The sequence below is a fragment of the Coloeus monedula genome (genome assembly GCF_965178545.1).
Source record: "Coloeus monedula genome assembly, chromosome: 1".
NCBI classification, from domain to species: Eukaryota; Metazoa; Chordata; class Aves; order Passeriformes; family Corvidae; genus Coloeus; species Coloeus monedula.
In genome coordinates, this window is record NC_138781.1 from 127059921 (window position 1) to 127087465 (window position 27545).

The window sequence follows — 27545 nt, forward strand, 5'->3', positions numbered from 1 at the left end:
CAGCAAAGGACTGTCCGGTGTAAAAAACCGTGTAGACAGCAGGGCTGGGGATAAGGAATGCCGAGCTCTGTGTTTTTATTTGTTGCCAATTAACAGCACACAGAGGTGTCGGACGGCACTTGCACCTGAGAAGGCTATTGAGTGCTTTAGATCCTAGTTACAGGTGTATCAGTGTTCATTTGTTTACAACATTGTTATTTTATGCTAATACAGATGTTTGTATCACTTGATGTCCTTAGCAGTATTATAAAAGGGGGGATTAAAATCAGCACGCAAGAACACTTGCAATATCTACTGAAGAAAGAGGTTGTCTGCACTTTCTTCCAAAACTTTTGAACTCGAATTTCTGCTCAATTCGAAAGGCAGCGTTCACAAACAAAGTTCCAAGAACTTTTCTGAAAACTGGCGGCGACACAGGGAAGAAAGCGCAGCGTCGTGCACTTAAGGCACACGGCTGCAGGCGGGCAGAGGCAGTAGGATAAATCCTGCACACCCACGTTTGGGAAATCGCAAGGGCACGCTCTGGTCCTCCTCCTCTGGAACTGGCAAATGCCCTGGAGCGGGATGCTCCGGCGCCGGGTGGCCGCAGGGTGCCCAGCTACAGGGAGCGGCCGCTGTTACCGCACAGAAGAAAACACTTTCCGTGTGCTGGCACCTGTGAGCTCCTATTTTAGTCAGTGGCGGGTGAGATATCAGTGACCTCTGTACCTCGCTGACAGACCAAGAAACCATCGGGGTTTTCTTCAGCGGTTTCTCACAGCTCAGCACAGGAAGCCCAGGCAGGCGGGTATCGGTCATCCTGCGGGGACCCGGCGGCTCCTGTGCGCTTCCAGCTTCCCTGCGTCTCTAGCCACGAGCACGAACCTTTAGCGCCCGTGCGCGTTCCTCTAACCCGTGCTGCGGCACCGCACCCGAGATGGCGCTCCGGCGGGGCGCGGCGCACCCCGGGACTTGTAGTCCGTACGCCGGGGGCGGGCCGGGGCTTGGAGCCGCCGGGAGCCGCCGGGCCGCCCGCCCCGAGCAGCGCGAAACACCGGCCCCGTTCCCGTCGGGGACCTCCCCCGGCGGTGGGGCGGAGCAGGGCGGGGGCGGGAGTCCCGAGAATGCGGGGCGGGATGGGCCGGCCCGGGGGAGGGGCTCGGCCGCCCGGTCCGCCCTATATAGAGGGGCCGAGCAAGCAAGATGTTCACTGCCAGTAGCGGGGCCGCGGGCGGGACGGCTGAGGACGGGGAGGCGGCGAGCGGGCAGGCAGCGCTGTGTCCGGGCTCCGTCCTTGGCGTGTGTGACTGAGGCGGGGCGTGGGGCTGCGAGGGCGAGCGGCACGGAGAGGGGGAGCTGGGCGGCGGGACCCCCGTGAGCGGAGCCTCCCTCGGTGCCGGCAGCGGGCGGTCCTGGGCAGCGACGGCTCCAGGTTGGGGAGCCGGGCGAAGTGGAGGTTCCGTGCCGCCGGCCCCGCGGTCCGGCAGCATGAACATCCTGCTGGAGTTCTTCGTGGTGACTTTCCGAGTGCTGTGGGCGTTCGTGCTGGCCGCGGCCAAGTGGCTGGTGCGGCCCAAAGAGAAAAGTGTGGCGGGGCAGGTGTGCCTAATCACTGGGGCGGGCAGCGGCCTGGGCCGCCTCTTCGCCCTGGAGTTCGCCCGGCGCCGGGCGCTGCTGGTTCTGTGGGACATCAACACGCAGAGCAACGAGGAGACGGCGGGCATGGTGCAGCATATCTACCGGGAGATGGCCGAGGAGGCGGCCGCCGCCGCCCCCGGAGGTAAGCGGCGGGCTCCCCGCGCTGTCCCCGCCGCCCTCGCCGCTCACCTGCCCGGCCCCGGCCCAGGTCTGCGCGCCTGGCGGGTCCAGCCCGGGGCAGCGCTCACCTGCGGCGGGCCCTGAGAGCGGCTCTGGGCTGGAGCCCGCTGGGTGCATGGGTACCAGACGCCCCGACGGTGCCTTTGCCAGCCGGAGCCGGCCCTGTGCCCGCAGCGGTGAGCGCAGACATGCTTCGCGGGGCCTCGGACTCCAGCAGCGGCCTTAAAACCTGCAGCTTTTCTTAAAACACGTAGCAGCGGGTAGTAAATAGCCGGCACCTGGTGTACTGCAGTGATACTAAAATAAATGGAAGTTTTGGTGGTTTGGAATTGTATTTGCTGTTTCTGCTTGACTACTTGTTTGAATGTCAAAATATGAGCAAGAACTTTATTGCCCCCCACCCCTTCTGTTCTCTTATCTGTGTTCTTTAGTAGCTGGAGATGGAGAGAACGATGTGCTGCCCCATTGCAACTTGCAAGTTTACACGTACACCTGTGATGTGGGCAAAAGAGAGAATGTCTACTTGACAGCTGAGAGGGTCCGCAAGGAGGTTGGCGAGGTGTCTGTCCTGGTTAACAATGCTGGTGTGGTCTCCGGGCACCATCTTCTGGAGTGTCCTGATGAGCTTATTGAGAGGACCATGATGGTTAACTGTCATGCACACTTCTGGGTAACTATAAACTCCTTTCTGCTGCCCTTTTTGGTAATTAATATTAGGAAATGAACTGCTGTTACTGAACTCCTATCTCCATGAGTTTTGCACTTGCTCCTTTTCACTTGTAAGATCACTGCTTTGAGTGTTTCTTAATTTGAACTGACTGTTCTGTTTAACAGGAATGCTGGTATTAAGACTGTTAGCAAATAGTTTTAAATCAACTGTATCCTCCTAGAATCCAGAGTTCTAAGTCTTGTGGCCGTTTCTGTAGCTCTGGATATTAAATCCTTTTTAAGCAATAATCTCTGAATCTGCTTAAAGGTTGTTACTGTTAATGAATGGCTTCTCAGTCTTGCTCACATACTCTTCTGCCAGCACATTAGCAGCTTTAAGATGCTGTTTTAATGATGGTTACAATAGCAAACTTGTATATTTCTGGAAAAAATCTTTAAAACCCCTGCTGAAAATGTTGTTTGAATTGCCTTGGAGGCAAATTGCTCCTTTTGAAGGCTGGGAGGAAAGGCGAAAAAGATTTCTCAAGACATCAAGCCAAGAACACTTTTTCAGGAATCCTGCGTATTTGTCCTCATAGCTTTCTCTAGGGGCTGCCTGTAGAAGTAAGAAAATCTTAACTATGGTTTCTGGGATGGTATTGTGTCCACAACCAGCAGATCCTAATTAAGGAGAACAAGTATGTGATCTTACTCTTTGTCTATCTAAACCTTGTTTTCCCATGTGGTTTATTTTTAAACCCATGGTGGTGTGGAGTTACATAAATTGGAGTGTTGAAGGAGGGCATGATGCACACTTGGTTTAGCATTAGCTGTCAGACTGAGACCATTGTTAGTATTAAAACTGTTCTTTGATTCCTCAAATAAGGTTATGAAATACACTTGCATAACAATGAAAGGATTAAGCAATCTGAAGTATACTCTGACTTAAACCTTCTTTGACTGATCTTACCTTTTCATAATAAAATTTTGTAAAATGCCTCATCTTCAAAACATAGAAGGCCCTCCCAAGCCAAACTTTTTTAACATGGAAATGAAATGCTGTTTCATAACCCTAAAGGAGCCCCTTCAAATCTGCACTGTGAAATACTTAATGGCAGAGCAGTCTCTTTCCAATGTATTGTAAAGCTTGCAGAGAGTGCTTAAACTTCAGTGCACAGGAGATAGTATGTTTAGAAACTCTTTTAAACTCTGAAAGTATATATTTTAAAGCAGCCTGAGAGGTTATGAGAATGCTCATATGACTTCTTATAATTGGGAGTTCTGTGTGTTCCCCTTAATAAAAGTTAAATTGGTGTTCAATCCAATAGAGATGTGTAGTATATTTAATGACTGTTATTGATGTGTCTTAAATGTTGAATTGACAGTTTCCAAGAACTCTAAATTATGACATCACCATGAGTTAAAATATGGGAGGATCCTAAATTCTCCAGCTGTTCTTCCTTCAGGCCTAAGTCATACACTTATTTATAACAGTTTCAGAGACCTTTTTAAAGCACTCTGTGTGTTCCCTTACAGTAATAGAAAACTAAACTTAGAGTCTAGTATTGCTGTGATTGGGTTTCCATAACAGTTCCATTCATCTCAAAATGTTAGTGTGAAGTGACTTTAAAATTAAAAAAAAAAAAAAAAACAAAACTTCAAGAAGGTATAGCTGTGTCTGGACTGCAGAACTTGAGATCTTGGCTTCAGTTTTAAAGGAGTAGTCAACACCCTTTAGATTTAATTGAGGATCTGTTCATATGTAAACTTCCTGTAGATTCTGTGTCCTGCTTTGCTTTTATTTTTTGCTGTTGGCAAAGCTCTTTGCCTTGTATTCCCCTTCATGATCCCAGAAGAGGTTGGCTTGACCAATAGTGGGTGGACTTCTGTTGAAAGTAATACTACTTAATTCATAAGATATCATCTGAATCAGCTGATTTGAAGCCAACTTTTTTGATGCAAGTCAATGCTGACTTAAATAGAACAATGTGTCTAGATGTGTGAAGTCTTATACAGCTAGCCTTTTCCATGTCAGCTAAACTGGTGGTCCAAAAGCAAAGCTAATACTCTGGAGCATTATGTAGGCTTTTAAGTATTCTTGGAGGGCATTTAGTCCAAAAAGCTGTAAATGGATTTTGTGAAGACATGGATCTTGCATGTAATATTGCTTCAGTAGTTAAGTGTCTGTACTTTCTGGGGTTTTGGTGTGTTGGTTTGGTTTTTTCTTAATGTGGTTCAGAGGAAATTCTTTTTCATCCCTTGATCATTAATCAAGTCTCAATGTGTTTCTATATAAAAACTGAAAATAGGGCTCTAGTACTGTCCCTTGAAACATTTGACATCAGATTAATTGCCTGTTCTCCATGCAAAATGCAGCTGATCTGATCTTGCTTTTATGTTAGCAGCTACTATCAGAAGGCTGCCCAACTTCTGCAGTAGGCAGTGACATGAAAATCTGTCACAGTTTTGCTGTTGTGACTCCAACTGGGCTGTGTACCATATCACAAACTGGCAGTCAAGAGCCTTAGCAGCATGCCACAGCCTAAACAGATGCTTTCCATTTTGCTGACATGCATGATTTGTGTAATCCTTCCTATGAGTGTTCTATATAAACATGTCACCACTGCATCGTGTAGCAATTTCCACAGCGTAAAATCCACTGCAGTATTAAAAACCTGTTATTTCATGCTGTGATAACTTGAATGCTGATATTGAAAACATAGGGACAAAATCCATTCCCAGTTTGAAATAAGCCAGCTCTGGTTTACTGTAATTTGCAGATGCATAAAATTGTAGCAGGAATGTAACACTATCTTTCCTGCCAGTCTGTTGCAAGAATAATAACTTATTTGGCTGCACTTGTCAGTTATTAGAACTGAATTTCTACAGACTAGGAAATTTTCTTCCTGTGATGTGTAAGGATTCAAATTAAAAAATGTTAAGTCACAATATAACTTAAAGCTGCTGCTGAATCAGATTTTAGCAAACATAGGAATAGGATTATTGTTGTTTTACAATAAAGCTTAAGTATCAAAATACTGTGTTTAGGTAATGGCACTGTATTGAATAAAACTACAAACTCTTAATTTTGGCACAGTTTGAGAGTCTTGTACCTACTCTTAACACTTTTTCTGGAAGAACAATCTATTGCTGGATAAGTAGATATTAATATTAGACATTGCTATAATACCTGGGCAATCCTTCTAGTTTTGGTCACTGGGGAAGAAGGCAGGGCAATGAGCAGGTTCTGAAATTCTGTGACATGCAGATCCTTCTGTACAACAAGTCATCAGTATTCAGCTCTGAGCGATCAGTGATCTGTGCTTCCCTGTCCTGTGGATACTCCAAATATTTCAGCTTAAAGCTTTCCTCCTAGAGTTCTCTTCAACTTACCATAAGGGGGAAGCAAAAGCATTCTGCTCCAGCTCTGTCATATTTAAAAAAAAAAAAAAATCCATATATAGAGAGACTAGGACCCAGAGTTTAAAGACTTGTGTACTGCTTTCTTAGCTGGAATAGTTTTGTCTGTTTATTTACAGCTGCTTGATTTTTTTTTTTTTGAAGGTATGCTGGCATCTCTGTAGGAGTTGAAGTAATTTTTTAGATTGCCCAGCATTGGCACAGGGGGAGATAAATACTGATTAGAGAGAGAAATGGTACTCAGGTATTTAGGGCATTCATGAAAACCTCTAAAATTTAAATATACCTTGGGAAGATGGTTAATACAGAGTTACTGAATCAAATACCCATTGATGCAGCTGCTGTATTTATCAGTCGCCTTAGACTGACAGGATTGCTCATTGCTGATTATTCTTATTTATAATGTATCAGTGTTTATGTATTGTTGTTTTCTCTTCAAGCTCCCTGGTGTTAAATAAAGATCACTTATGCCTATAGTTTTAGTTCAAATACAGAAGTATTACACATCATGTACACAAAGAATCTTCTACAGAAGAAAAAGCAGCTTATGTTATTTGAAGCTATACCCTGCTAAGTCCTGTGTCCTGTTGGCATAGTAGTTTAATTTTTGTTATCAAATTTAGGATTCTAGCAGCTACGATCAAGTATAGAGACAATATTCCCCTGACAGGCCACCCAGCTATATTTAATATTTTGGATGAGTGGAGTTAGCTTTAATTGGTTTTTTCCATTTTTTAAAAAATTTCATGATGGTGTACGCCAAGATGCACAAGTCCACTTAAAAAGTTTAATCTACACGTTCTTGATGGTTTTTTTTGAAAAGTGAGTTGGATTAAGTTCAAGTGAATCATTTGTATGTGATCCAAAACGTATCATCAAAACTACCTCTTCCTTTGCACAATTATTCCAACTACATGCCACCAGTAAATTACCCTGGACAGCACATGTGTTTCATATACTGTGGTGGCATGCTGAGTAGTGAGTATGAAGGAAAAAGCAATCATACTCTTAGCTGTGGAAATAGTCATATTAGTCATACTTAAAACCTATAAGTGCTTTGGTATGGTTCTGCTGTTCATATGTTTTTGAGTTCATTTCTCAAAAAAATAGAGGGAATCTATCAAATGAGAATATACTATCTTCCAGATGCTGGCCCTAGAAAACTGCACTTTTGCATTTTATAAAGCAGTGTACTTAACACGGGTTTTGGAAAATAAAGGGGTGGATGTATATTTCTGGAGTTAAAGGAAGCACAAGACTACTGGTTCAGAGCTTTCCTCATGAATTTACTTTATGATCTATGAGGACTAGCAATGTGTCAAGCACTGTTGTCAGTGACCAGCATGCAGTCTAATTTTGTAGCCTGTATCTTGCAATTTTTGTATATCTGTAGCTTAGCTTTGTAATCATGTTTTAGTTATAGTGATCACTTCTAAAACTTCCATGTTTTTTCTTGGTTATTTTTAAAGTTTTCTCTTCCTTTTTTAATGGGGGCAACAACCCAAACCCTTTAACCTGTATGTCTGAGCTTTGACCATAACACCAATCTTACTCCAGTTTCAGAATAGTAATGGAAGAGGATAAAAATGAATCTTTAGGCAATGTACTCATCTGAAGAGTCAGTGTGCATAATTGAGCATGTAGGGATGGGGTGGTAGTTAGGTCTTAGTCTTATGCAAAACGCCTCTTCATTTGCCTTGTGTAGGAATCGTGAGTTTGAGCATCTATAATTGGGATTCCACAGTGCTGCCCACCAAACTGTAGTTGTTCCACATGTTTCTCAGCTCTAGTCCCTAAGGGCTATTAAGTCTGTTCTGTCCTGGTTCTTCATTGTCTACTGTATCTTGATGATAAATAAGTAGTTACATGTCAAGGAGTGTGAGCAGAATAAATTACAGTACTCTTGGTTAGTTAGCAACACTCAGGGCTGTGTGAAAATCATATTGAAGATTCTCTGAATGTGTTACAACACTAGCCTTCCTACATATACTTTCTGTGCTAGAGCATCTTCCTTGTGTGATGGAGAATGCTGACTTCTTTTCTTCAAATGACAGCTGAATTTGTGCATTTCCCTTCCCTCTCACTGATGATGTGAAGTATTTGATTTTCATCCCAGTCAGTTAGCAACTCTAAAATGACCTTCTGGAATGTTTTCCTTAAACTGGCTCAGTTACACCTGAGCTTTTGTGACAACTTCTCTCAGATGTACTTTGGAATTTAATTTGCTGCACCATTTGAAAGGTGCATGGATCTTAGTCTCAACAGAAAATAGAGATTCTCAGATTGTGACCCATGGATTGTTTGTTGCCTGTAGATTGGTGTCCAAGATAGTAGCATGAGGTGTGATCAGACAGTTACTTCCATGCACTAACCTATATTAAGCTTGAAGAATTTAGGTGAAAAGAGTAATATGTTCCATGGGAATGAATTGTGAAAGTTCAGATAAGGAAAGGGGAAGTTGTCCTGAGGAGACTGCGCCAAGACTTCTCAGACTACTTGAAACATATCTGAAGTATTAGTTATTAAGTTGCTTGCAATTCTACATCCATCTAAAATGAAGCTGGAGTTGCAATATAGCTTGCAGAGGTAAGGCACTTGGGATAATGTCACTTTAGCCTCCTGTGACTTTTTCTGAGGGTTGGAGACTTGTCAGCAAACTCTGTGAATGTTTCCAGGATTGCTAATCTTTGAAAGCATGGCCCTGCATGAGTGATCAGTGTGATGGTTATATTCCTCCTTCTTACAGAATGCAGTAGATAGCTGGATAAGCAAAAGCCTCTGACCTGGCTTTGGTCTGCAATTATGCAGTTACTTGTGAAGGATTTGGGGAGACAGGAAAACCTTGAATGTGATGATAGTCTTTGCCAGTGTGGTGCTTAACCTTGCTACAAGTGGAGAGAGCAGCTCTTCAATGTTTCAGTGAAATACTCATCTAAAAGCCTATGTGTATGCCTTTCTTGTCCTGTTAGGAGGGCAGTGGAGTTTAAAGTTCCAGATTCTTCCATCTACAGGTAACATCCACCTTTACTTTATGAAAAGCAGCTAAGTTAATGTTGTGTTATTATGTTGTTAACTTTCTGTAATAACAAGTGACCACAGCAGGATTCTAGAAGACAGCTGTGTTCATGTGCTCAGTGGTGGAGAAAAGCAACCCTAATTATGATGCAGCCAAGTGTCCTGCTAACCCCATGTTTGCATCACTGCCTAAGACCTGTCTTAACTGATCTGTGTGGGTAAGCAATCCTTTTTCGTAGCTCTCAGTGTGATCAATTACTCTGACTAGATGGGCTGAGGAAAGATGAATGTTATGTTTTCTAGCACCATCCCTGCCATTTTAACACTGCACTTCTTAAATCTTTTCTACTTTTATCCTTATCAGCTGTGAACTGTTATTCTCTCCCAATGTTTCTCATGCTTTGATTTCACTTCTGGGGGTTTTTTGAGGGGAAGAAAGGTTTTTGTTATGTATCTCTAGTACTAAATCTTTCCACAGTTTTCTGTATGTAAAAGCCAGTGCATCACTCACTTGATAAGCCTTGCTCCCTTTGACCTTTGAGTTTTCTGGCTATTGACACTGATGGTAAAACTGAGTTACTGATACCCGTCTGTCTTTTGTGAAAAATGGCAGATATCTTTCTGCAAAGGCAAACTGAAGCTCATTTACAAATGATGCTGTATGCTTTTACCTGTGGTCTTAGACTTCATGTGTTAAAAATTGCAGTCTTTCAAAATGCAGTTACAATATAGGTGAGTAGGTGTAGACTTTGAGATCCGTAGAATGTTGGGGGTTGGAGGGTTTAGTTTGAAAGAAGATATGTCACAAATGGGGGAGAGATTTACATCTGTGCTTACACTTCTGAATGAACACTCTGTTCTTGTAAATAATTATATTAGTATAATGATTTATATGTCAGTCAAATTAACACTTGACATGAGTGAGATATCACAACTGTGATGGGAGGGCATGGTAGGCCAAGGAATGCTGGAACAGCTGTGGAGCTGAGGTGGCTTACTTGGTGTGAGCCTTTTGAAATTCAAGTTTGTTTGGCTGTTGAATTCTGCACCTAAATGTGCCCTGATGCTGGTTGCTTCTGCCATCTGTTTGAACTTGTGTGACAGCTTCTTGAGCACTCCCCTTTTCAGCATTATTTTGAAAAAGCTCATGAGTGCTTGTTTAAAAGTAAGTTGTCCAAAATTTCTGTTGATTTAGGACAAAACTACAAGGCAGCTTAGTGGTGGCAGTCTGTCTTGTGGGACCATCCCTTGAATCTGCATCTTACCTAGCACTAGGTTTTATATTCAGCCAACGTTTGGGTGAGCTAGTTCAGCTCACTAACTTTTCTGCAGGGCAGGGAGGAAAGCTGCTAATTTTCTTGTCCAAGTTGAATCATTTTTCTATTTGGAGACTAGAATCACCTCATCAGCATTTCAGACTTGGAGTGGCCAGTGTGGGGGGGAAAAGGTGAGGAGGAATAGGATAAAATCACATAGCTGAACAGGGCCTCTGTGACTATCCTAGTGAAACCTCATTCTTGGACTTTTTTTTTTTTTTTGAGTAAGATTTACATCCTCTAAATAATTAAGTAGTCATAAATGATTCCAAACTGTAGCAAATCCTCCACTGGCATAAGTCTGAACCTAACAACATGACTTCAAAAGAGATGTGGCAGTATTTTAATTACAACTTTTAAAAACCCTTAGATAAAGGCAAGCTAGTTTACTGTATACGTCAGATAATGTTGTGTTAACAGCTTTAGCTTATTTACCTTGAAACAATACTATGATTGCTGTTGTGTATCATCAAGAGCAATGATCTCTGTGCCTACTGCACTGTTTGACTTCTCTGGAAATCAGTTGTACTAACACAGAATGTGGAAAAAACAGGCTGGAGCCATGTTTCAGCTTGTGGGAAATAAGCATAGTTTCCACAGACAGGCAAAGGAAGTATTTCTCTCTTTGAAAATTCAGCCCCTAAGAAAGTGAGTCGTTTGCTGATGTTTAAAATGCCTGTGCAAGCAGAATCTTTGAAAATTGTATTAGTTGGTGGTTTAGTCACTGTATGAACTGGAGTCTTTTGATCATTTTATCCTTTGTTGGCTCATGAAGCAAAAGTTTACCTGCTAAGACTATTTATGTTCTGCACACCCTTTTGTGGAAGGATGGGGAGAAGTATGAAACAGAAACACCTGGGTTTTTAAAAACCCAAAAACTTCATGCATTTTAAAAATGTTGCTTCTTGTTCAGTGAGTTACTTCACAGGAAGTCATAGTCTTTTAGGGCCTTATTATTTCCTAAAGAAATACTGAAGCTAAATCTCTGTTCAGCTCTATCATCTTCCCTAGTTTTCTGTTTTCACTGAGGAAGACTGCTATGTGGAAAGGGAAACTTTCCTTCTAGTCTTGTTCCTCTTGTGAGATACTTGGTTGTAGCACAATAACTTTCCTTATTATGAAGCAATTGATTTAAAACAATGACTTGGGGACTGAGTTGGGCAGGATGAGTAAAGTGACTCAGCTTTCATCTGCCTGCAAGTACTCTGGCAATTGCATTGTTATGAAGGTACTGGCCTAAAGGTATCTATAAAATGAGACAGTCCTTTTCTGCTTAGCCACTTTTTAAAAGCCTGCTACATAAATCATGAATGATGACTTCATATTTTCCTTAAGTAGTTCTGACAGTACTGTTCTCTAGTAATGTTTTGGAAACCTGTAGACTAAAATACCAAGTTTTACTAAATATTCCAGAAGATGACTAAGCTTATGGCAAGCTGGAGAAAAATACATATTTAAAAGTTGGATTGTGTTTTTGTTCACTGAACAAAATATTCTGAGCTCTTATCTAATTGTTTTTTCTAAAATTAATTTGTTATGTGGATTTTTCACAGACTCATAGGAGCATGTTTTCATTTTTGTCAAGATTATCAAATAGCTGGCAATAAATAACTGCTCTCCAAATGGTTGGACATTTGCTGCAAACTTGTGCTAATGAAGGTGAGGGACTAATGTGTTTGTTACACTAATGTCAACATAGCTCTGAAACACTACAAATCCTTTGACACAGCCATTTGTCAGTATATAAACAAAGTAGAATTTCTAGTCACTTGACTTAAGCAGGGGTTAAATCACCTTTTGTGGAAGGGAGTAGGCAAGTGTTAACTTCCTGTGTCACTTGAGTAGAAAATTCTAAAGTAATTTCAAATTTGACATTTGAATAAACCTATTTTTAGGTCATCTTTACTGATCTGCCTGTGGAAGAATACAAGGTTGGTGGTGCTACCTTCTTCGACTGTAATTTAAATTCCTGAATTTGCAGCAGTGTATCTATGCTGTCACAGCCACATTGGAGCTCTGTGTTAGTCTTGGCTCTACAGAAAGCTCAAATAGATTTGGTAGATTTGAGCAGAAGGATTCACTTTCTTTAAGCTGTATCTTAGTTTTCAGTGGCTGCCAACTGTGTAATACTTCATTTAAATGAATTATAATTGTGGTTTGATGGCTGTGATAGTCTCAGAGTAGAATGAGATTAATATTTATGGAGAAGAAATATCAGCTTGTCTAATAAAATGCCTTTGAGCAGGAGGGAAGAGATCAGCTTTTGAAAGTTAATACTTTGAAACATTCAGTTCTCATGCTTAGATGTGCCCTAAATTTGTGCTGTCTGAAAAAGTCTGCAGGTACACTTTTGTTCCACTTCGTTCCACTCTAGACTTGCTTGTTTTTCAGTGTAAGGCAGACTAAATACGTAGCTGGACCTCCAGCAGCCCTCTTACCATGTCATCTTACCTCTGCTGTTCAGTCTCATCTTTTACATTAGTTTGGCATTTCAAGTTCACAACAAACATCATTGGCAATTTATGTTTTGCACTTTTACACAGCTTAAGCAGAGATACTTTTTCCCTGTTCATTGCTAGCTGTCAAGAATCTAATGTGTGATTGCTCTGACCAAGCTTTAAAACCATTAAAATTCAAAGGGGGGAAAAAATGTTTGTGAGGGCTCAGAATGTCCTAAAGAAGCTGGCATGGTAGTGTAGTTACTGGAGGGCTTCTAATAGTTGGGGGACATAATTAGTTTTTGAAAACAGTATGGTATGTGTATGTGCTGAACTTGGCTGAAAATGTTAATTCCACAAGAAATTCATCTGGGGGCTCTACACTGCTTCATTGGGCCTTCCCTCCAGCTGGAAGGACTTGAGACCAAAGGAGAAGGAGAAATGGAAATGGAACAGACACTGTGTCAGAGCAGGATAATTTATTGCAGGCAAGAGCTCCTGTCAGAGAGATACAGGAGAGATGTAGCAGAGGAATTGGTGTCCTTTCCAGTTAGTTAAGTTTTTGTGTCGATAAACTTGCAGTTAACATAGTGGTGAAGAGTGCAAGGTCTCTGCTGGCTTGTTAACTTCTTCCTCTGTGAGAGGAAGGGGGAATGGGCTGTTGAGCAGGGAATTGGTGTAGTGAAGAATCACAGAATGACTGAGGTGGGAAGGTCGTCTGAAGGTCATCTGGTCCACCTCCCCTGCTCAAGCTGGGCCACCTAGAGCCAGTTGACCAGGCTTGTGTCCAAACAGCTTTTTAATACCTCCAAGGATGAAGATTTTCACCACCTCTCTGGGCAACCTCTGAGGAATGTACTTCATTTTCCACAGACATATGTAATCAAACATTTGCAAACTCTGGAGGGAAGAAGTCCAAATATATAGTCAGTGATTGAAGCAGTTGTGTATACTGCTGCATATATAGGAAGCACTTACACATCAGCAAAGGAGTATCTGCAAGTACAGGTGACAGTGGACAACTTGGTGTGCATTTATGGTATTCTGTGTATACAAGTATGTCCTTTAAAGGCAGCTAGATGTTTCCACAGAAATGACTGGTGGCATATAGACATTAAAAAGATTGGACACTTATTAAAATTATTTCCATCCTCAGATGTCACGCCTGTCCTGTAAAACCGTGTCAACCTAAAATCTCTTAGGAAGAAAAGTTCTCAGGGGCAGAAAGGTGGAGACTGCATACCAATAACATAAAGGCTCTAAATTCCATTTGCTAATATAATGATAACAAGGGTAGTTCAGCTTGAATACCTGAAATTCTTCATGCCCAGAAACTATATGAAGTAGTGACTCTTAAACAGAAGTTAAATGTTCTTAAGGAGAAATCAGGGCTACCTTTGCCTGTGTTCTATGTACCTAAACCCCTGCCCTAGGTTATGCTGCACACAAAATGTAGAGTGATGCAGTGGTGGGGGATGCAGAAAAGCTTTACGGAAGAGACCTTGAAGTCTGATTAACAGAGGAGCAGTATAAAACTTACAGTGATACCTTTTCCACCTTGATGCTCAAGAGGAAAGTTTCTGAAGTCAGAATTGCATTATTTAGGTAGTGTTCTTGAGTACTTAACCTACACTTTAGATGTACTACACAAAGCTGTTTTCTACCCCAGTTTGGGGTAAGATCACAGGAAATTAAACCCTTAGAAGAATGGCGGGGGAGTCAATGTGGCAATGTGATAAGGCAACAGTAATAAAAGTTGCTGTTGCAATATCCTTCCGTAAGCATTTTTCATATCCCTCTCTGTAGACACAACCTTTTTCAGCTAAGCCTTATTAACAAACTATACAAAAGGCAATTTAGTCAGGCAATGTTCAGTGCCCTAGGCATAGCATAATTAGTTCTAGTAGTAAAGAGTGGAAATCAATGATTAATGTTTGAGAGATAACTAGTGGTATTAGTTTCCTGTGTGCTTTTTTTTTTTGTTTAATAGCATTACTTATCTTATCTTTGCTGTCTACCCATTGTAAACAGCTTTGTGGCACTATTTAATTCAGTTTCAGCTTTGTCTGATAAACTTAACATGAGTTAACTCATGTAAAAGAGGAACCACTATGATACCTGAACTCTTCATAGGAAAGAGTGGTGACTATTGGCTTTGAAAACTGGAGAAATTCTGGAACTGAACCCTAAACAATGCAAATACTAAACAATGTAGTAATGTAAATATGGGCTGTAGCATACTTGTTCTTTAGCAAATGGTGTGACAGATGCTTATTGCTACTAACAAACCCACTTACAGCCTTCCATAAATAAGATTCAACCTTATTTTGTACAACTTTGGTGCTTCTTGGGTAATTTAATATGTCTGTTGAGGAGCAGGGGATTTTATGTTTGTAGATTGGTCATGAGGGTAGAGAAAATTGCTTCCATAAATTAATAATAAATTATAAACCAAGTGATTCAAGTAATAGCTTATGTTTTTACTTATTTAAGACTTCATGTACTTCAATGCAGTATTTCATGCAGAGCTGGGAGAGAAGAAAAGTATGCTTATTTCTTGGTAAATTAAATACAGTTTTAAATTAACTGATGTTTCTTTTCATTTGTGATTTACTTTTTTAGGGTATTTATTTTATTACCTTCACTTCTTAAACTGAGCAGATTTATCTGTAGTATCACTCTGTCTGCTAATGTAGGCTATCCAAGGTATTGGGGAGTGTATGTGTGGGTTTGCTTCTGTGTTACTCATCATCATTACAGACTTTTGTTTAAGTCTGTTTTGTTCTTTCATGAACTCCTGGTTGCAAGGCAATCTTAGCATTATTACTGTGCATGTATGTTAAGCATTAACTGCTGGTGCAGTTCAGTATTAAAGGAATCCCTGTGGCCCCAAAACAGTGGGTTTTTATGTGAAGGACAAATAAACCTTTAGCGAGAACTTGAAGGTTGTGCTGCCTGCCAGGAGATAAATAACAAAGGGACTTCTTTTGAGATGAAATATTGGAAGGTCTAGCTTTTTTTGTTCTGAATGCAGGGCTTGTGCAAGGCACACTTGAGGATAGTCCTTCAATAGTTTCTGGTTTTGCTTTCAACATAGCCACCTATGGAAGCTTGGCTTGAAGATGTCATGTTTATCTCCTGATCCTTTTTGATTCAAAAGGATATGGGTAGTCCTATCAAAAAATTCAGAGAAATGTGACTTTATTTTTTAATTCATTACTCTAGGAAGACTGTGTAATTCTGACCTATATTTCATTATCATTTCTTGAGAATAGAAACCAAAGATCAAAAATAGTTCTATTTTCCACAGCTATTCAAATATTTACTTAGACAGTGGCTAATTATCCAGAAGGGGCCCAGCAGTTCTTGAAAACAGTCAGTAGAGACATCTGAGGTCCTTTAAAGTACAGCTTTGGTCCCTTGTGTTAGCAAGGTCAACAGTAGTTGTAGACTTCTGTCTGCCTGCTGTATTCAGCCTGTTACTGTCAGAGCCACATCCTTTGTATTGTGTGGTCTCTCTAGTCTTCAGCTCAGTACTCAGTATTTTCCTGTAGTCTTACTGCAGTTACTAATCTCACCTTAAGCTAACATTTCAGAGATGCTTGTAGAGTGGAATTCAGGAAGGATGTGGGGACTACGTGGGGAAAGTAATTGAGATGATAGTGCAAATGACAAGTAATTACTCTCATTTCTCTTTGAAACCAAATAAAAAAGCTAGAAGGAAAATAAATGGTTAAATGCAGGCTTGCAACTTCATCCTTTGGTGTGTGAGAAGGCATTTTGTATATTATAATGCCTACTTTGGATAAATCTTCCTATGGGAGAGTTCTAGGGTATATTTTCAAGGCCTCTTCTAAAACCATTTGGCAATGACTTCCCCTGTAATCCTCTAAGTGAGGTTTTAACCTGTGTTTATAAACTCCATGTAAAGTGGCTGTCGTCTGAAATAAGCTGGGCTATATGATTGTAGCTGAAAATAACTTCAGTATGTTTACTGATAAGCTTGCCATTGAGGTTTTCTGCCTTTCAGGCACCTTCCTTTCCTTTTTAACATATATAACGTTGCCTTAGTGCAATACCACATAGTTTGGACAAACCTACTATAGGTAAGACTGCCACAGCCTGTGTGCAGAAGAGTTAGAGGTGCTCCTTTATCAGACCCTTATGCATTTCTTCTCAGATACTGGAATGGAACAAGAAATTGGGGCACATGGAAATCTGCTTGGTTCTGTGGTGGAGTGGGTGGCCACATGCTGTCCTGCACAGGAGTAAGAGAACTTGCAGTGTGTTGTGCTGTAGGCTGTGAAGAAGTATGGGAAGAAAAGAAGGCTGAATGTGCATGCTAAGGGAGAGAGAGAAAACATGGTTTTTTAGATAAAAAACCTTTCTTGTCACTCTTAGTTAAACTAACTAGTTAATGTGTGGCAGCAGGCTGTTATGGTCTCTGGTACCTTAGTTCCCAGAGGTGTCTGGATGTGAGTCCTTGACTAACCACACCAGTTTTGCTTCTTGGATCTGCCTGAATAGTTTTTAACATGAAGATGAAACAATACATTTACCCAAATGTTGCACTCATTTGTGCTGTCAGGCAGCTGCTCTGGCAGTCAGGAATAGCTGTGGCTTGGGAGAAAATGTTTTCTCTGTTATACCAGTGCACCACTGTTATGTATATGTATAACTAGTGATGTAAAAACTCGCCTCTTTTGATAAGCCTCAAAAAAAAAAAAAAAAAACCATGCTCCTTACCTGAAGGGGCTGTATAGGAAAGGAGCTTTGGCATGTACTTTGGCATAAAGGTATAAAGGTACCTTATAGTAATACAGCTTGTTTATGCCATTAAAATAGTTTAAAAGGCTGTTGACAGAAGGCAGAAAGTATGAAGGAATTTTTTTGTATTGAAAAAGAGAAACTTGAAGGATCTTATGTGTTAATACCTGTTTATTTCTTTCTTTGCTATAAAGGCAACTCTCTAAACATGAGGTAGCACATACTTTTCTACTTTGGTGTGCTTTCTGCATTCAATATCCATTCTCTTGAGCTGCATACAGCTAACATTGTTTTCTGTGGATGCTTGCTTTCTTCTTTAAGAATAATTAATCTGAAATTTAATTTAAAAAATCACTTTCCCAAACGCAGTATTTCTTCATATTCTCATTTGCTGTATTTAGACTAATTTGTCTTGACATTGCAGCTGTGCTGCTCTTTGTGTTGCACAATCTTTTGAGTTTTGTTTCATTAAGAATGGAACTAAAGAATTTGGGGAAGGGGAGGGAAGAAGTGCTAGACTGTTAGAAGTTAATTTGCCGTAAACCAAAATGTTGAGAACAGATTACGAAAGCTATGAAGTGACATGTAAATGCTTGTTCAGTTTCACACTTGTGAGAAATAAGTCATTTAAGCTGGGTGCACATGAGATAGAAGTTTGGTTACAGCTGCTGGGAATAGTTTGGTCTTACTAATATATTCAAAATCATAGAGGAAAATGCTCAGAAGATTGGGAATTGATCTCTACATTCCAAAAAACTTAAAGGCTGAACTAGCTTGAAAAACTAGCTCTACTCTGTTCACAACAGCTTCATATGCTCTGTCTATCCTACCTAGATTCTGTCTGTCTGAAGTATACTGCAGGTTAGAAAATTCATGTTTTCACTATGATTTTGGGGTTTGCTTTTTGCTGTTGGTTTTTTTTTCCTAAATAATAATTTTTAAAAAGAGCTAATTATGAGTTAAGAAGATGCTTAACTTGTATTTCCTGATGTTGAATACTGCATAATTTCCCTGCCTGTTCACCCTGATATATCACAACACAATTCCTTTCACCCTCTATATTCTACTTACTGGTTTCTCCTCACTGTTGAAAACTGTGGTATGTTTGTCATGAATAAATGACCCAGCTCTGACTTTAAATATTTCTGTGTTTTGGTTAAATGTCTTCCTCTGCAGCTGTGAGAGTAAAACTGAAGTTTCAAGGATCAAACCAGAAGGCAGATAGTTTGATTAAACCACTTGACTTGATTTGAATTATTTTGAAGACCTGGTTCATGACCTCTAATGCCGTGGACAAAACCCATCTTTTGCTTGGTGTCTTCTAATACTTTTTTTTATGGAGGATTAGCATGTCCGTGCATCACCTCAGAAGACTAATGTGTGCTGTGTACCTGTTCAGACAAACTCCAGATGGGAAGGCCACCCAGGAGGCATCTTGCTCCAAACCAGTCAAACTCTTAACTAGTTTGTCAGCAGAACAACAAGCACACAGAAGACTTCAGGTCTGGTAGGCAGATGTAGTTGAAGCTGAAAGAAACTAGAAGCAAGAAACTAGGTTGATCTGGTTTATGTAACGGGTAGAAAAACTGGGAACTAGAGTATGGAGGAAGCTGCTTTGATCAAGGAGGTGTGCAGTGCCAGAAACTCAGTAAGAACACTGATTTATTTGGGGATTGCTTATACCACGAAAGAATAACTTCACTTTGGGATTGTTTTTCCCAGCGAGAGGCGGCTGGGAGGAGCAGTGGGCAAGCCTTTACTCTGAGCCTGGAAATGCATCCCCCGGTAGGGTGTGTCTGCCTCTGACAGTGCTTGTTTTCAAGGGCTGACTCCCAGCTGCTGCAGATGGCTGGAGGATGGCAGCAATCGAGATGACTTTCTCTGACATCCATTTAGTGGAGATGCTGATAGTTGACTACTAAGTTTTCTACATATGGTAGTTATGCTATCTTTGTAGACTGCCTCAGCTTCAGGTTTTAGGTGGATTTTCAGGATAATGTGCCATGACAAAGTATAGGGACTTGCTCTGAACAGGCTGTCTCAGAGCACTGAGGTCTCATGCAAAGATTTCCATGAATTTCTAATTGTCTTTAAAGCAGAGGAGCTGTGGTTTTTTTCCAGTGTAGCCGTAAATGGCTTTTAAGAGATGACTTACATGAAGTGACTGTAGTTCTGGTGCTGGGAGTTGTTCAAGTCTGCACTTGAGATGCTGAAGACATCACCCAAGCGTCTGCAGCAAGTTGTATTTGTCATATGCCATTTTCATCTGGTTGAAAATGGGTTACTTGAGCCACAAGATCTGAAAATTCAGTTTCTATAATATTTATGCTTTGAAACAGTATAGCATAGTTGAGTGGGCTTTCTGAAATTTACTAGTCTGGTTATGTTGCATATTTATATATATATATGACTCTAAAAATTCTCTTCCTCAGCCAAGCTAAACATAGGCACTTATGGACACAGTTATAGTTCACCATATTAACAACAACAACAAAATAAAAAGAGGAAAAAAAGCAGTGCCATATTAAAGATAATAGCTTGGTGCTCTTGCTCATTCATCTCTTGGAAGACAATACTGATTCATGTCTTGAAAGTGGTAGGAAAAAAAATCTATTACTACTTCTTTCCCTTCTTTTTCTCCCACAAGACAAACTCCAAGGCCCCTTTTCTGTAGTTGTTGTGGTTTGCAGCCAGAGCTTCAGTCTGCATTATCAAGCTTTCTGGCAATGTGAGGTGGCAATCAGTCATTCCAATGTGATGTGGACAGATAGCTGAGACGTAAGTGGAAACTGCTGATGGAGCTGACAAATGTTGGGGAGTGGAGTAAATTGTTTAGCAGGACTGAGCTGGGAGCACGGATGTCTTACAGGGATAGCACAGAGGATCGGGGTTAGTGTGCACACCATTGGTGTTGCAGTGTGCAAGGCAGGCTGCAAATAAAGAACACTCTGTAAAACTTCAGTGCTGTCCAAGCAAAGCCTCTTATTCGGATGGTGCTGCCTGATGATGGCTGGGCTTTGTTGCCATGCAACATGGGAACAGAGGCTGAAACTTTGTGTGCCTGGCACAGATTAGTTTAACAGCAAACTGAATTCTTGTCCGAGGCTCTGTGTTAGAGTGTCCTGGTTTGAGATTGAGATCCCTGCCATAAGGAAAGAAACAAATGCAAGGCAGCTTGCTCTCAGATTATTTTTTATAATTAGCTTTGTTATGTAGTTATGACAGAATCTAGGAGCTGTATGAATCAACAGTAGAAAAGGCAAGGAGTCAGGAGGTCTGTTAATCTTCTATCATCTGCCAGCTGTCCAGTGAAAACACTTTTTGTGTGGTGTTAGGAGGTCTGGATTAGTCATTTAACACCTGCAGGCAAAAATGTTGTACAAGAACATGTGAAAATCATTAGAGCAAAACTGTCCTGACGTCTGTGATTGGAAAATGCAGACAGCGTAAGAATGGAATTAGATGGATTCAGCTGTAGTTTGCACGTCTTTTTAAGAATGCAGCTGACACGACTTAGACCAACAATTAAGCAAGTAGGAAATACTTTGGGGGCATTTGCATGCTCTGAGTTCGGATACAAATTACATGGGAAGAGTTGGTTTTTGGGAGGGTAAAGCATTCATGGTACTGACTGAGTTCAAATAGATTAGTAGCTCTGTCACTAATAGATTAACATATTAACTAGGCATGTTTGTGATTAAAAAGCATTGTCTGAAGTTCTTGGGCAATTTAAAAGTGATCTCATATAGTACACTGACACTCTAAAAGCTGAAGTACATCATAACTACACATACCATTTTACTATTTTATCGATTTTTTTGTAGTGTATTAACTAGGTGCTCTGGTTAATATTTATTTAAAATAGGGAAGTGTTGAGTCAGCTTCCAAAGAGAGATATGACAAAGATAGGTATTCTGGTAGGGGTGATCTTCCAGCAAGTACCTTCAATATATTGCTACAAATTCAATTTTTAAAAGGTGTTGACTCTGACTCAGGTTTTTAAATGGAAACAAACTTTGTTATAATCAAAACATAAAAATTGGAGGTTAAAGTTTCATCTTGAGACTTGCTTTGGGTTTATTTTGTTTTATTTTTAAACTCTTAAGGAATTAGTAACAGAAATGTGTATCTTGTCTTTTTAGCTGTAGCAATGCCATGGATACTAATGAAGATGAAAAGTAATTTAAACTAGCACATGTTGACTCTATTGTAGGTAAAAAGTAACATCAGCAAAAACTCTGCCTCTAGTATTTCTTTTAATATACAATGCCTAAGGTGATAAGTTATACAGATAAAACTTGCCATATCTAACTTAAAAAACACTGTCAATAATTAGAACTGATGATTGGTACTGGTCTCAACAGAGATGTGCTGGATAGTGTAATTAAACACTTTGCATTTCTTTTTCTGTCTTTAAAAAAATGGCTTCCATTTTAAGGTCAAATTATCTCCTTCTGATAACTAGTCTCTTGTGGAAAAATAAACATGTCTGAGCTCAATTGATCCTTTAAACTTGGGATTTCTGGATACACAATCTTTGCTGCCATGCTGTCTGAATTCAAAAACAAGCTGTAGATTTTCTGTTAGCATTTTTGACAAACTCAAGTTCAAAACCTGTACAATGATTGTATTTCTATATTCTTGATAATAAACTGAGAGATTCTGAGAACTCATTGCTAATGTAACTTGTTTATGAAGTGGTTTTTTATGTAGTTTACGTGTGCTTTGTATTTTGGTTTTATTTTTTGGTTTTTTTTGTTTGTTTTTTTTTTCTTTTTCTTTTTTTTGTTTTGTTTTTTACTTTGTAGACCACTAAAGCATTCCTTCCCAAGATGCTGGAAATGAACCACGGACACATCGTGACAGTTGCAAGTTCCTTGGGGTTATTCAGTACTGCTGGAGTAGAGGTTTGTTAGACTATAATGAACAAAAAATTTGGCACTTTTTGCCAAAGACAAGTTTTTTCATATTATCAGCTAGAGGAAATAAGGTCAAATCTTCAAAGATATTTGGAGATTATGGTGCTGAGTACCATATCAGCGCATGGCTCCCTATGAGTGGGAGCCACAGGACTTGGGCAGGCATTGTATTCATTTACTTGGATGGTGGAGTTGGCACTTAGAGCAAAAGCCTAGGATGACTGGGGGTTTCAGAATGCCAGGTGATCTTTGAGTTACCTGATAAATTTAGGAACTTGAAAGGTGCCATTCAGCCTACTCCTGTCAAGATCTTCAGTGCTAAGCTTGAAGCCAAAGGCAAGGGCTTTCAAAAGTAATGCTTCTTGTTTCTGTGAGGAAATGACTGCAAACCTTTTAGAATATATGGCTCACCTGCTTCACTAGCAGCTGTTGGAGAACTCCAGTTTGTGAGACTTGTCTAGTGCATAAAAATAGGTTAGGATTAGAGCTTGTCCTGTTTTTTGAGTCATTAATACAAATGCAAGTGTGAACAAAAAGCATTCAGTTAGTGAAAATTAATTAATGTGTCTAAAATAATAATGGTCATATTACCCCATAAACAGACCTCTTTGCATATAAGTAAGGCTCAGTCCAGGACCTTAAACTGCAGTGTTTCATAACATGAATGAAGATGGTGTAACTTAGGGCTTTTTAGAGTGTTTACTGTCTTGAGAAAGCTACAAGGAATTTCCTAGACTGGGTGTGACCACCAACAGAGGTGGACACATCCGACTGAAAACACACTAAATTCAGCAACAGTAAAAAATTATTGCATAGACAACAGTAGCATTTGAATTATTTGTGTACCTCATAGAAATACTTAAATCTTGATTGTGTCTTCTGTTGAAACTAACCTTAAAAATAACACTTTTAAGATTTTTACACCTATGCCCTGCCAACTCTTTAAACTTTTTCAAATCTGACCCAAGGTAGTATTAGGTATCTCAGTCCTTTGTTGCACCATTTATTATTAAGCAAACTGGTAATTGGAGTAACTTGTCATGTGAGCCTGCCTGATTCAAAGACTTGAATCCAAGGTAATATCCTCCTACATTCAGCTTTCCTGCTTTCATGATTCTGTGCTAATTACCCCAAAAGTAAAGTGATAAATGAGTTGATGTGATGCTCTATTCAGTGGGTGTCTTTTGTTGTTGCTTTGAAAATCTGTGCAGAATCACCTCAGGTATGCTGGCTTTGAACATCATTCATATCTGTCCTTTTTAAGTTGTTCTTTTTTTTTTTTTTTTCCTGCTTCGTTCATTGCCAACACAGGATTATTGTGCCAGCAAATTTGGAGCTGTAGGTTTCCATGAGTCTTTGAGCCATGAATTGAAGGCTGCTGAAAAGGACGGAATCAAAACTACTTTAGTCTGCCCTTATCTTGTAGATACAGGAATGTTTAGAGGATGCAGGATCAGGTGAGTAGAATTCTCCTTCTGCTCTGTGCTGGTAGTGTCATAAAAGTATTTAGAGGTAACTCAACTGTTACCATAAAAATATTTAAATAAATATTATATCTCCTTTAGCATATGTAAGTGTTAGACTCAAAAAGAGACTTTCTGAATTCACTGTCTTCTGTCCTTTTGTACAGAGGCAATGCAAGTTTTGAGCTATAGTCTTTGTAACTTAACAATGAATATAAAAAAGTTCAGAAGAAATTGAGTTAACTGTTCACTGGGGTCTGTGGTCTTTTATGTATCGTATTAATCCGTCTTAATCAAATGTTTCAGAAAAGAAATTGAGCCTTTTCTTCCACCCTTGAAACCTGAGTACTGTGTGAAGCAGGCTATGAGAGCCATCCTTACAGACCAGCCAATGATCTGCACACCTCGCCTCATGTATATGGTCACCTTGATGAAAAGGTAAGAACTGAATTTCCAGTTCTTTGGCAATGCAATCTGCAAAATACATGAGCGTGCCCAGTTTCTGGATACAAACACCCTCCCACCCACACAGGCCATAGGTGCCATGTTGTTAGAATTCATAAGTCTCTCTTGGCTTGCATGTTTGTAGGTTGCTTGCTTGGGAAGCTTCATTTAACTGAGATCCTGTGTATCTATGCATCTTTGTTTTAACCTTCTTGTATCTTCCATCCTCCTTAGATTCCTATTTTCTTTTCAACAGACTCTTAATTCCGTTGTTTGAGTTCCTCTTTAGGAATGGCACATGAGGCAGCTACCAGCAGAGGCACATCTAGCTGCTTGTCTCTAGAACCAGTGTGTGAGAAGGTCCTGCCTGCAGATTCTTCAGAACTTGCACAGATGTGGTAGATAAACTGAAAATTGGTACTTCCAGAACCAATTTTCCGAGTCTAAGTTTGGTGGAAGGGCTATTTAAAGGAATTACTTCTTTCATTCTGAAACACTGCAATTTTAGGATGAAAACTGTTTTAATCTGTAATCAGGCTGACATTTCAATGATGCAGGATAATACAGGAGCTGCTTCAATTCCTGTGATACAACATCACTTGAATTCTAGTTTATGGAGAACAGCTTCATAGGCCTCTGTGTTTTGTTTTAAATCTGTAGTGTGTAGGGGGAACCTATAAAATATAGCATTGTATTATTTTCTTTCTGCAAGGGATGGTTGAAACTGACCACCCTGGTGATTTTTATTCTGCTTATGAGGTGGTTGTTCTCCTCTGTCTCAAGTGTCTCTTGGTGGACAGGCTCACCAAAAAATAGTGAGCTATGAGCTGCTCACATCTTTCCTGGAAGAGATGTATGTGTCTATTCTGACACCAAATGAAGGCCACTGTCAGTATCTTTAAGAACTAACTCCTTCACCCAGAAGCTCAGAGGGTGCTTCAGTGCTTCCTGCACAAGCAGTGCCTGATGCAGCAACAGCCACATCAAAAGCCCTTTGGGTTTCCTTGGTTCAACACTTCAGCTTCCAACAGGGAGATCAAAGCTTCTGCATAATCCATGCCCCAGGCAGCAGCCTTTAGATCAAAGGCCCTCCAGTCACTGCACAAGCAGTGCTGCTGGCACTGAGGACACCTGTACCAGTGACTACGTCTTGGTGCTTCAGTGGGCATTACTCCTAATGGCTGGAGTTGCACTGCTTGCCACTGAATAAGTGCCTGTTGCTATTTCCAGGGGCTGAAGAATCCCATTTTAGTCCTTCACTGGAGCCCCTGAGTATTACACTTGAAATAAAAACAGTATTTTGTTCATGTGAGAAGGAGGGGAGGATCTGTAGCCAGGTATCCATCACATAATCACCTCCTGGAATTTTATCTGGAGGGGGGGGGGGAATTGCTCTCTTTACTTTGGACCTTTCTTTTTGAGGATGGATGATTGAGTTTAGAATATAAATCAAGGTTGTTAGACATCTGGTGATCAAAGAATGGCATTAACTAACACTAATCCCACATTAAAGAATATCTTAAATGTCTGATGACCTCTGCTGATGTGGCTTTTAGCAGATGCTTTGCTTTTACCAGGCTTTCTGTGATGCCCTTGCCTCCCCCCATCCCCCCTGCTCCACTTCTTTAAAACAAGCTATCACGCTGCTTGTGAAGAAACAGAAAATCTGGTCTAAAATGGACACGTGAATAAGCAGCTTCTTTCTCCTTTCTGCTTGCCTGTGTGGTTGGGACTCTAGAATTTCAATTCACTCTGAAAGTATCCCTATGAAATAAAAATCCCTTAAGTCTTTTAAGAAGACTCTCCAATAGGTACTATATTGCTTTTAAGGAGATCAAGTACGTAGTGCATGTAAGTACATGTACTTAAAAGTAAGCAGAGTTTTTGTTTTATGCTGTCTTCTAACAAATCTCTAACTTCTTTTTCCCAGTATTCTCCCGTTTGAAGCAGTTGTATGCATGTACCGATTTTTGGGAGCAGACAAGTGTATGTATCCTTTCATCGCTCAACGGAAACAGGCTACAAACAACAATGAAGCAAAAAATGGAATTTAACCGTTTGGGATGGACTAACATTTATAGGTGAATGCAATAATGCTACATGACTGAATTGCAAAGTGCACTTGCATCTAACAGATGCAAATGTCAACATCTTACTGTGGCATTCTCTTGGGTCCTAAACCTGTGTATTGAACTCTAAAAATCAATGGATTTTTATATACTGTAAATAAAACTGACTAGAGTACTTGGGAAATGTGATAGGTAACTCAAAAGAATTTACAATGTAGCTGCCACCATTGTCCTTTAGAATATCACTGTATGTACAGAAAACTAGTCATACGACTTGTTGTAGGGATGCACTGTGTGATATCTCTTCTCTTAGAAGCCTTGGCAGACTAAGGCTGTCTCCGACCAGAAGATGCAATGTTTCAGAAATGGTTTGACTTTCCTTATGTTATTTAGGGAGGGAAATCTTGCAATTTAAGCTACTACTCATGATCTTATAGCAAATTCAAGGACAGTTTCTGAATGCATCTCTTCATTCGTTCACCCAAGTTCTCTAAAGGACACATGGCCAAATTGTGGTGTAATTCTCTTTTGTTGCAACTGTGTGTGTTCTATTTAAACAAAGATGAAAAGAAATTTGTAAATCTCTGCCGATTCAAAGGCAAATGAATGTCTTACATACTCTCAGAGCAAACTTGTACTGGGCATCTGTTTTTTTAGGAATGCAGTCAGTGATTTAATCTGACTTTTTTTCAAGTTGACTTAATTTGAAATATGCTCTGTTCCATTTCCCTCGATATGTCAGAGTCCAATTTACTATTATGGACTACAGTTTATTTTCTTCCTCCTCATTCTTACTTCTGACAGAGTCCTCCCACCCCCTAAGGAAGCTGTTGTGTTAAATTCTCTAACTGGACTTGTGCCTAAAAGACAAAGCAACTCAGCTGAGATACAAACCGTTTATGTAAGTGCTGGTCATGTGCCAATTATTAGCAAAGGCAAAAATAGAATAATGCCTGATGCAACTCTACATTCAGAATATGAAAGGGTGTAAAGATTTTTTTTGAGTTGTACTCACATTGTAGAATGGCAAATGACATTTTTACAGTATTTTTTGTAAAGCAAACAATTTTGTGCCTTGAATTTGGTAATCTGTATTAGTGAAGCATTGTAAAAGTGAAATTCTACCTCTGTATCTTAATGTATACCATCCACTTGTAAACTACTATCAGAAAAATTGTGATTACTTTTTTAGAATGTCTTGTTAAATAGTGACCAATGCCTGTGGTTATTAAAGTGAGCCACCTTTTCC

General features: G+C 40.2%; 1 protein-coding gene across 4 annotated transcripts; it reads left to right on the forward strand.

Annotated features, from left to right (window-relative positions):
* Positions 1-1215: 1215 nt before the first annotated feature.
* RDH10 (retinol dehydrogenase 10) lies at positions 1216-27545 on the forward strand. Of its 4 annotated transcripts, none has more exons than XM_082279896.1 (6): positions 1216-1759; positions 2229-2467; positions 22210-22308; positions 23632-23777; positions 24090-24221; positions 26158-27545. In XM_082279896.1, the coding sequence occupies exons 1-6, from the start codon at positions 1468-1470 to the stop codon at positions 26279-26281; spliced, it is 1032 nt and encodes a 343-aa protein (XP_082136022.1). In that variant the 5' UTR covers positions 1216-1467; the 3' UTR covers positions 26282-27545. The 4 variants fall into 4 exon arrangements, with proteins under 4 accessions (XP_082136022.1, XP_082136024.1, XP_082136023.1 ...); XM_082279898.1 differs by having other exon boundaries at positions 22234-22308; XM_082279897.1 differs by having other exon boundaries at positions 2232-2467.

What these genes read in the sequence shown, in the direction of transcription:
- RDH10 (XM_082279896.1), top strand. Translation starts at nt 1,468, where the DNA reads ATGAACATCCTGCTGGAGTTCTTCGTGGTGACTTTCCGAGTGCTGTGG. An exon ending in TCAGTACTGCTGGAGTAGAG is followed by an intron (nt 22,309 to 23,631) that starts GTTTGTTAGACT and finishes TTGCCAACACAG; the next exon opens with GATTATTGTGCCAGCAAATT. An exon ending in TTTAGAGGATGCAGGATCAG is followed by an intron (nt 23,778 to 24,089) that starts GTGAGTAGAATT and finishes CAAATGTTTCAG; the next exon opens with AAAAGAAATTGAGCCTTTTC.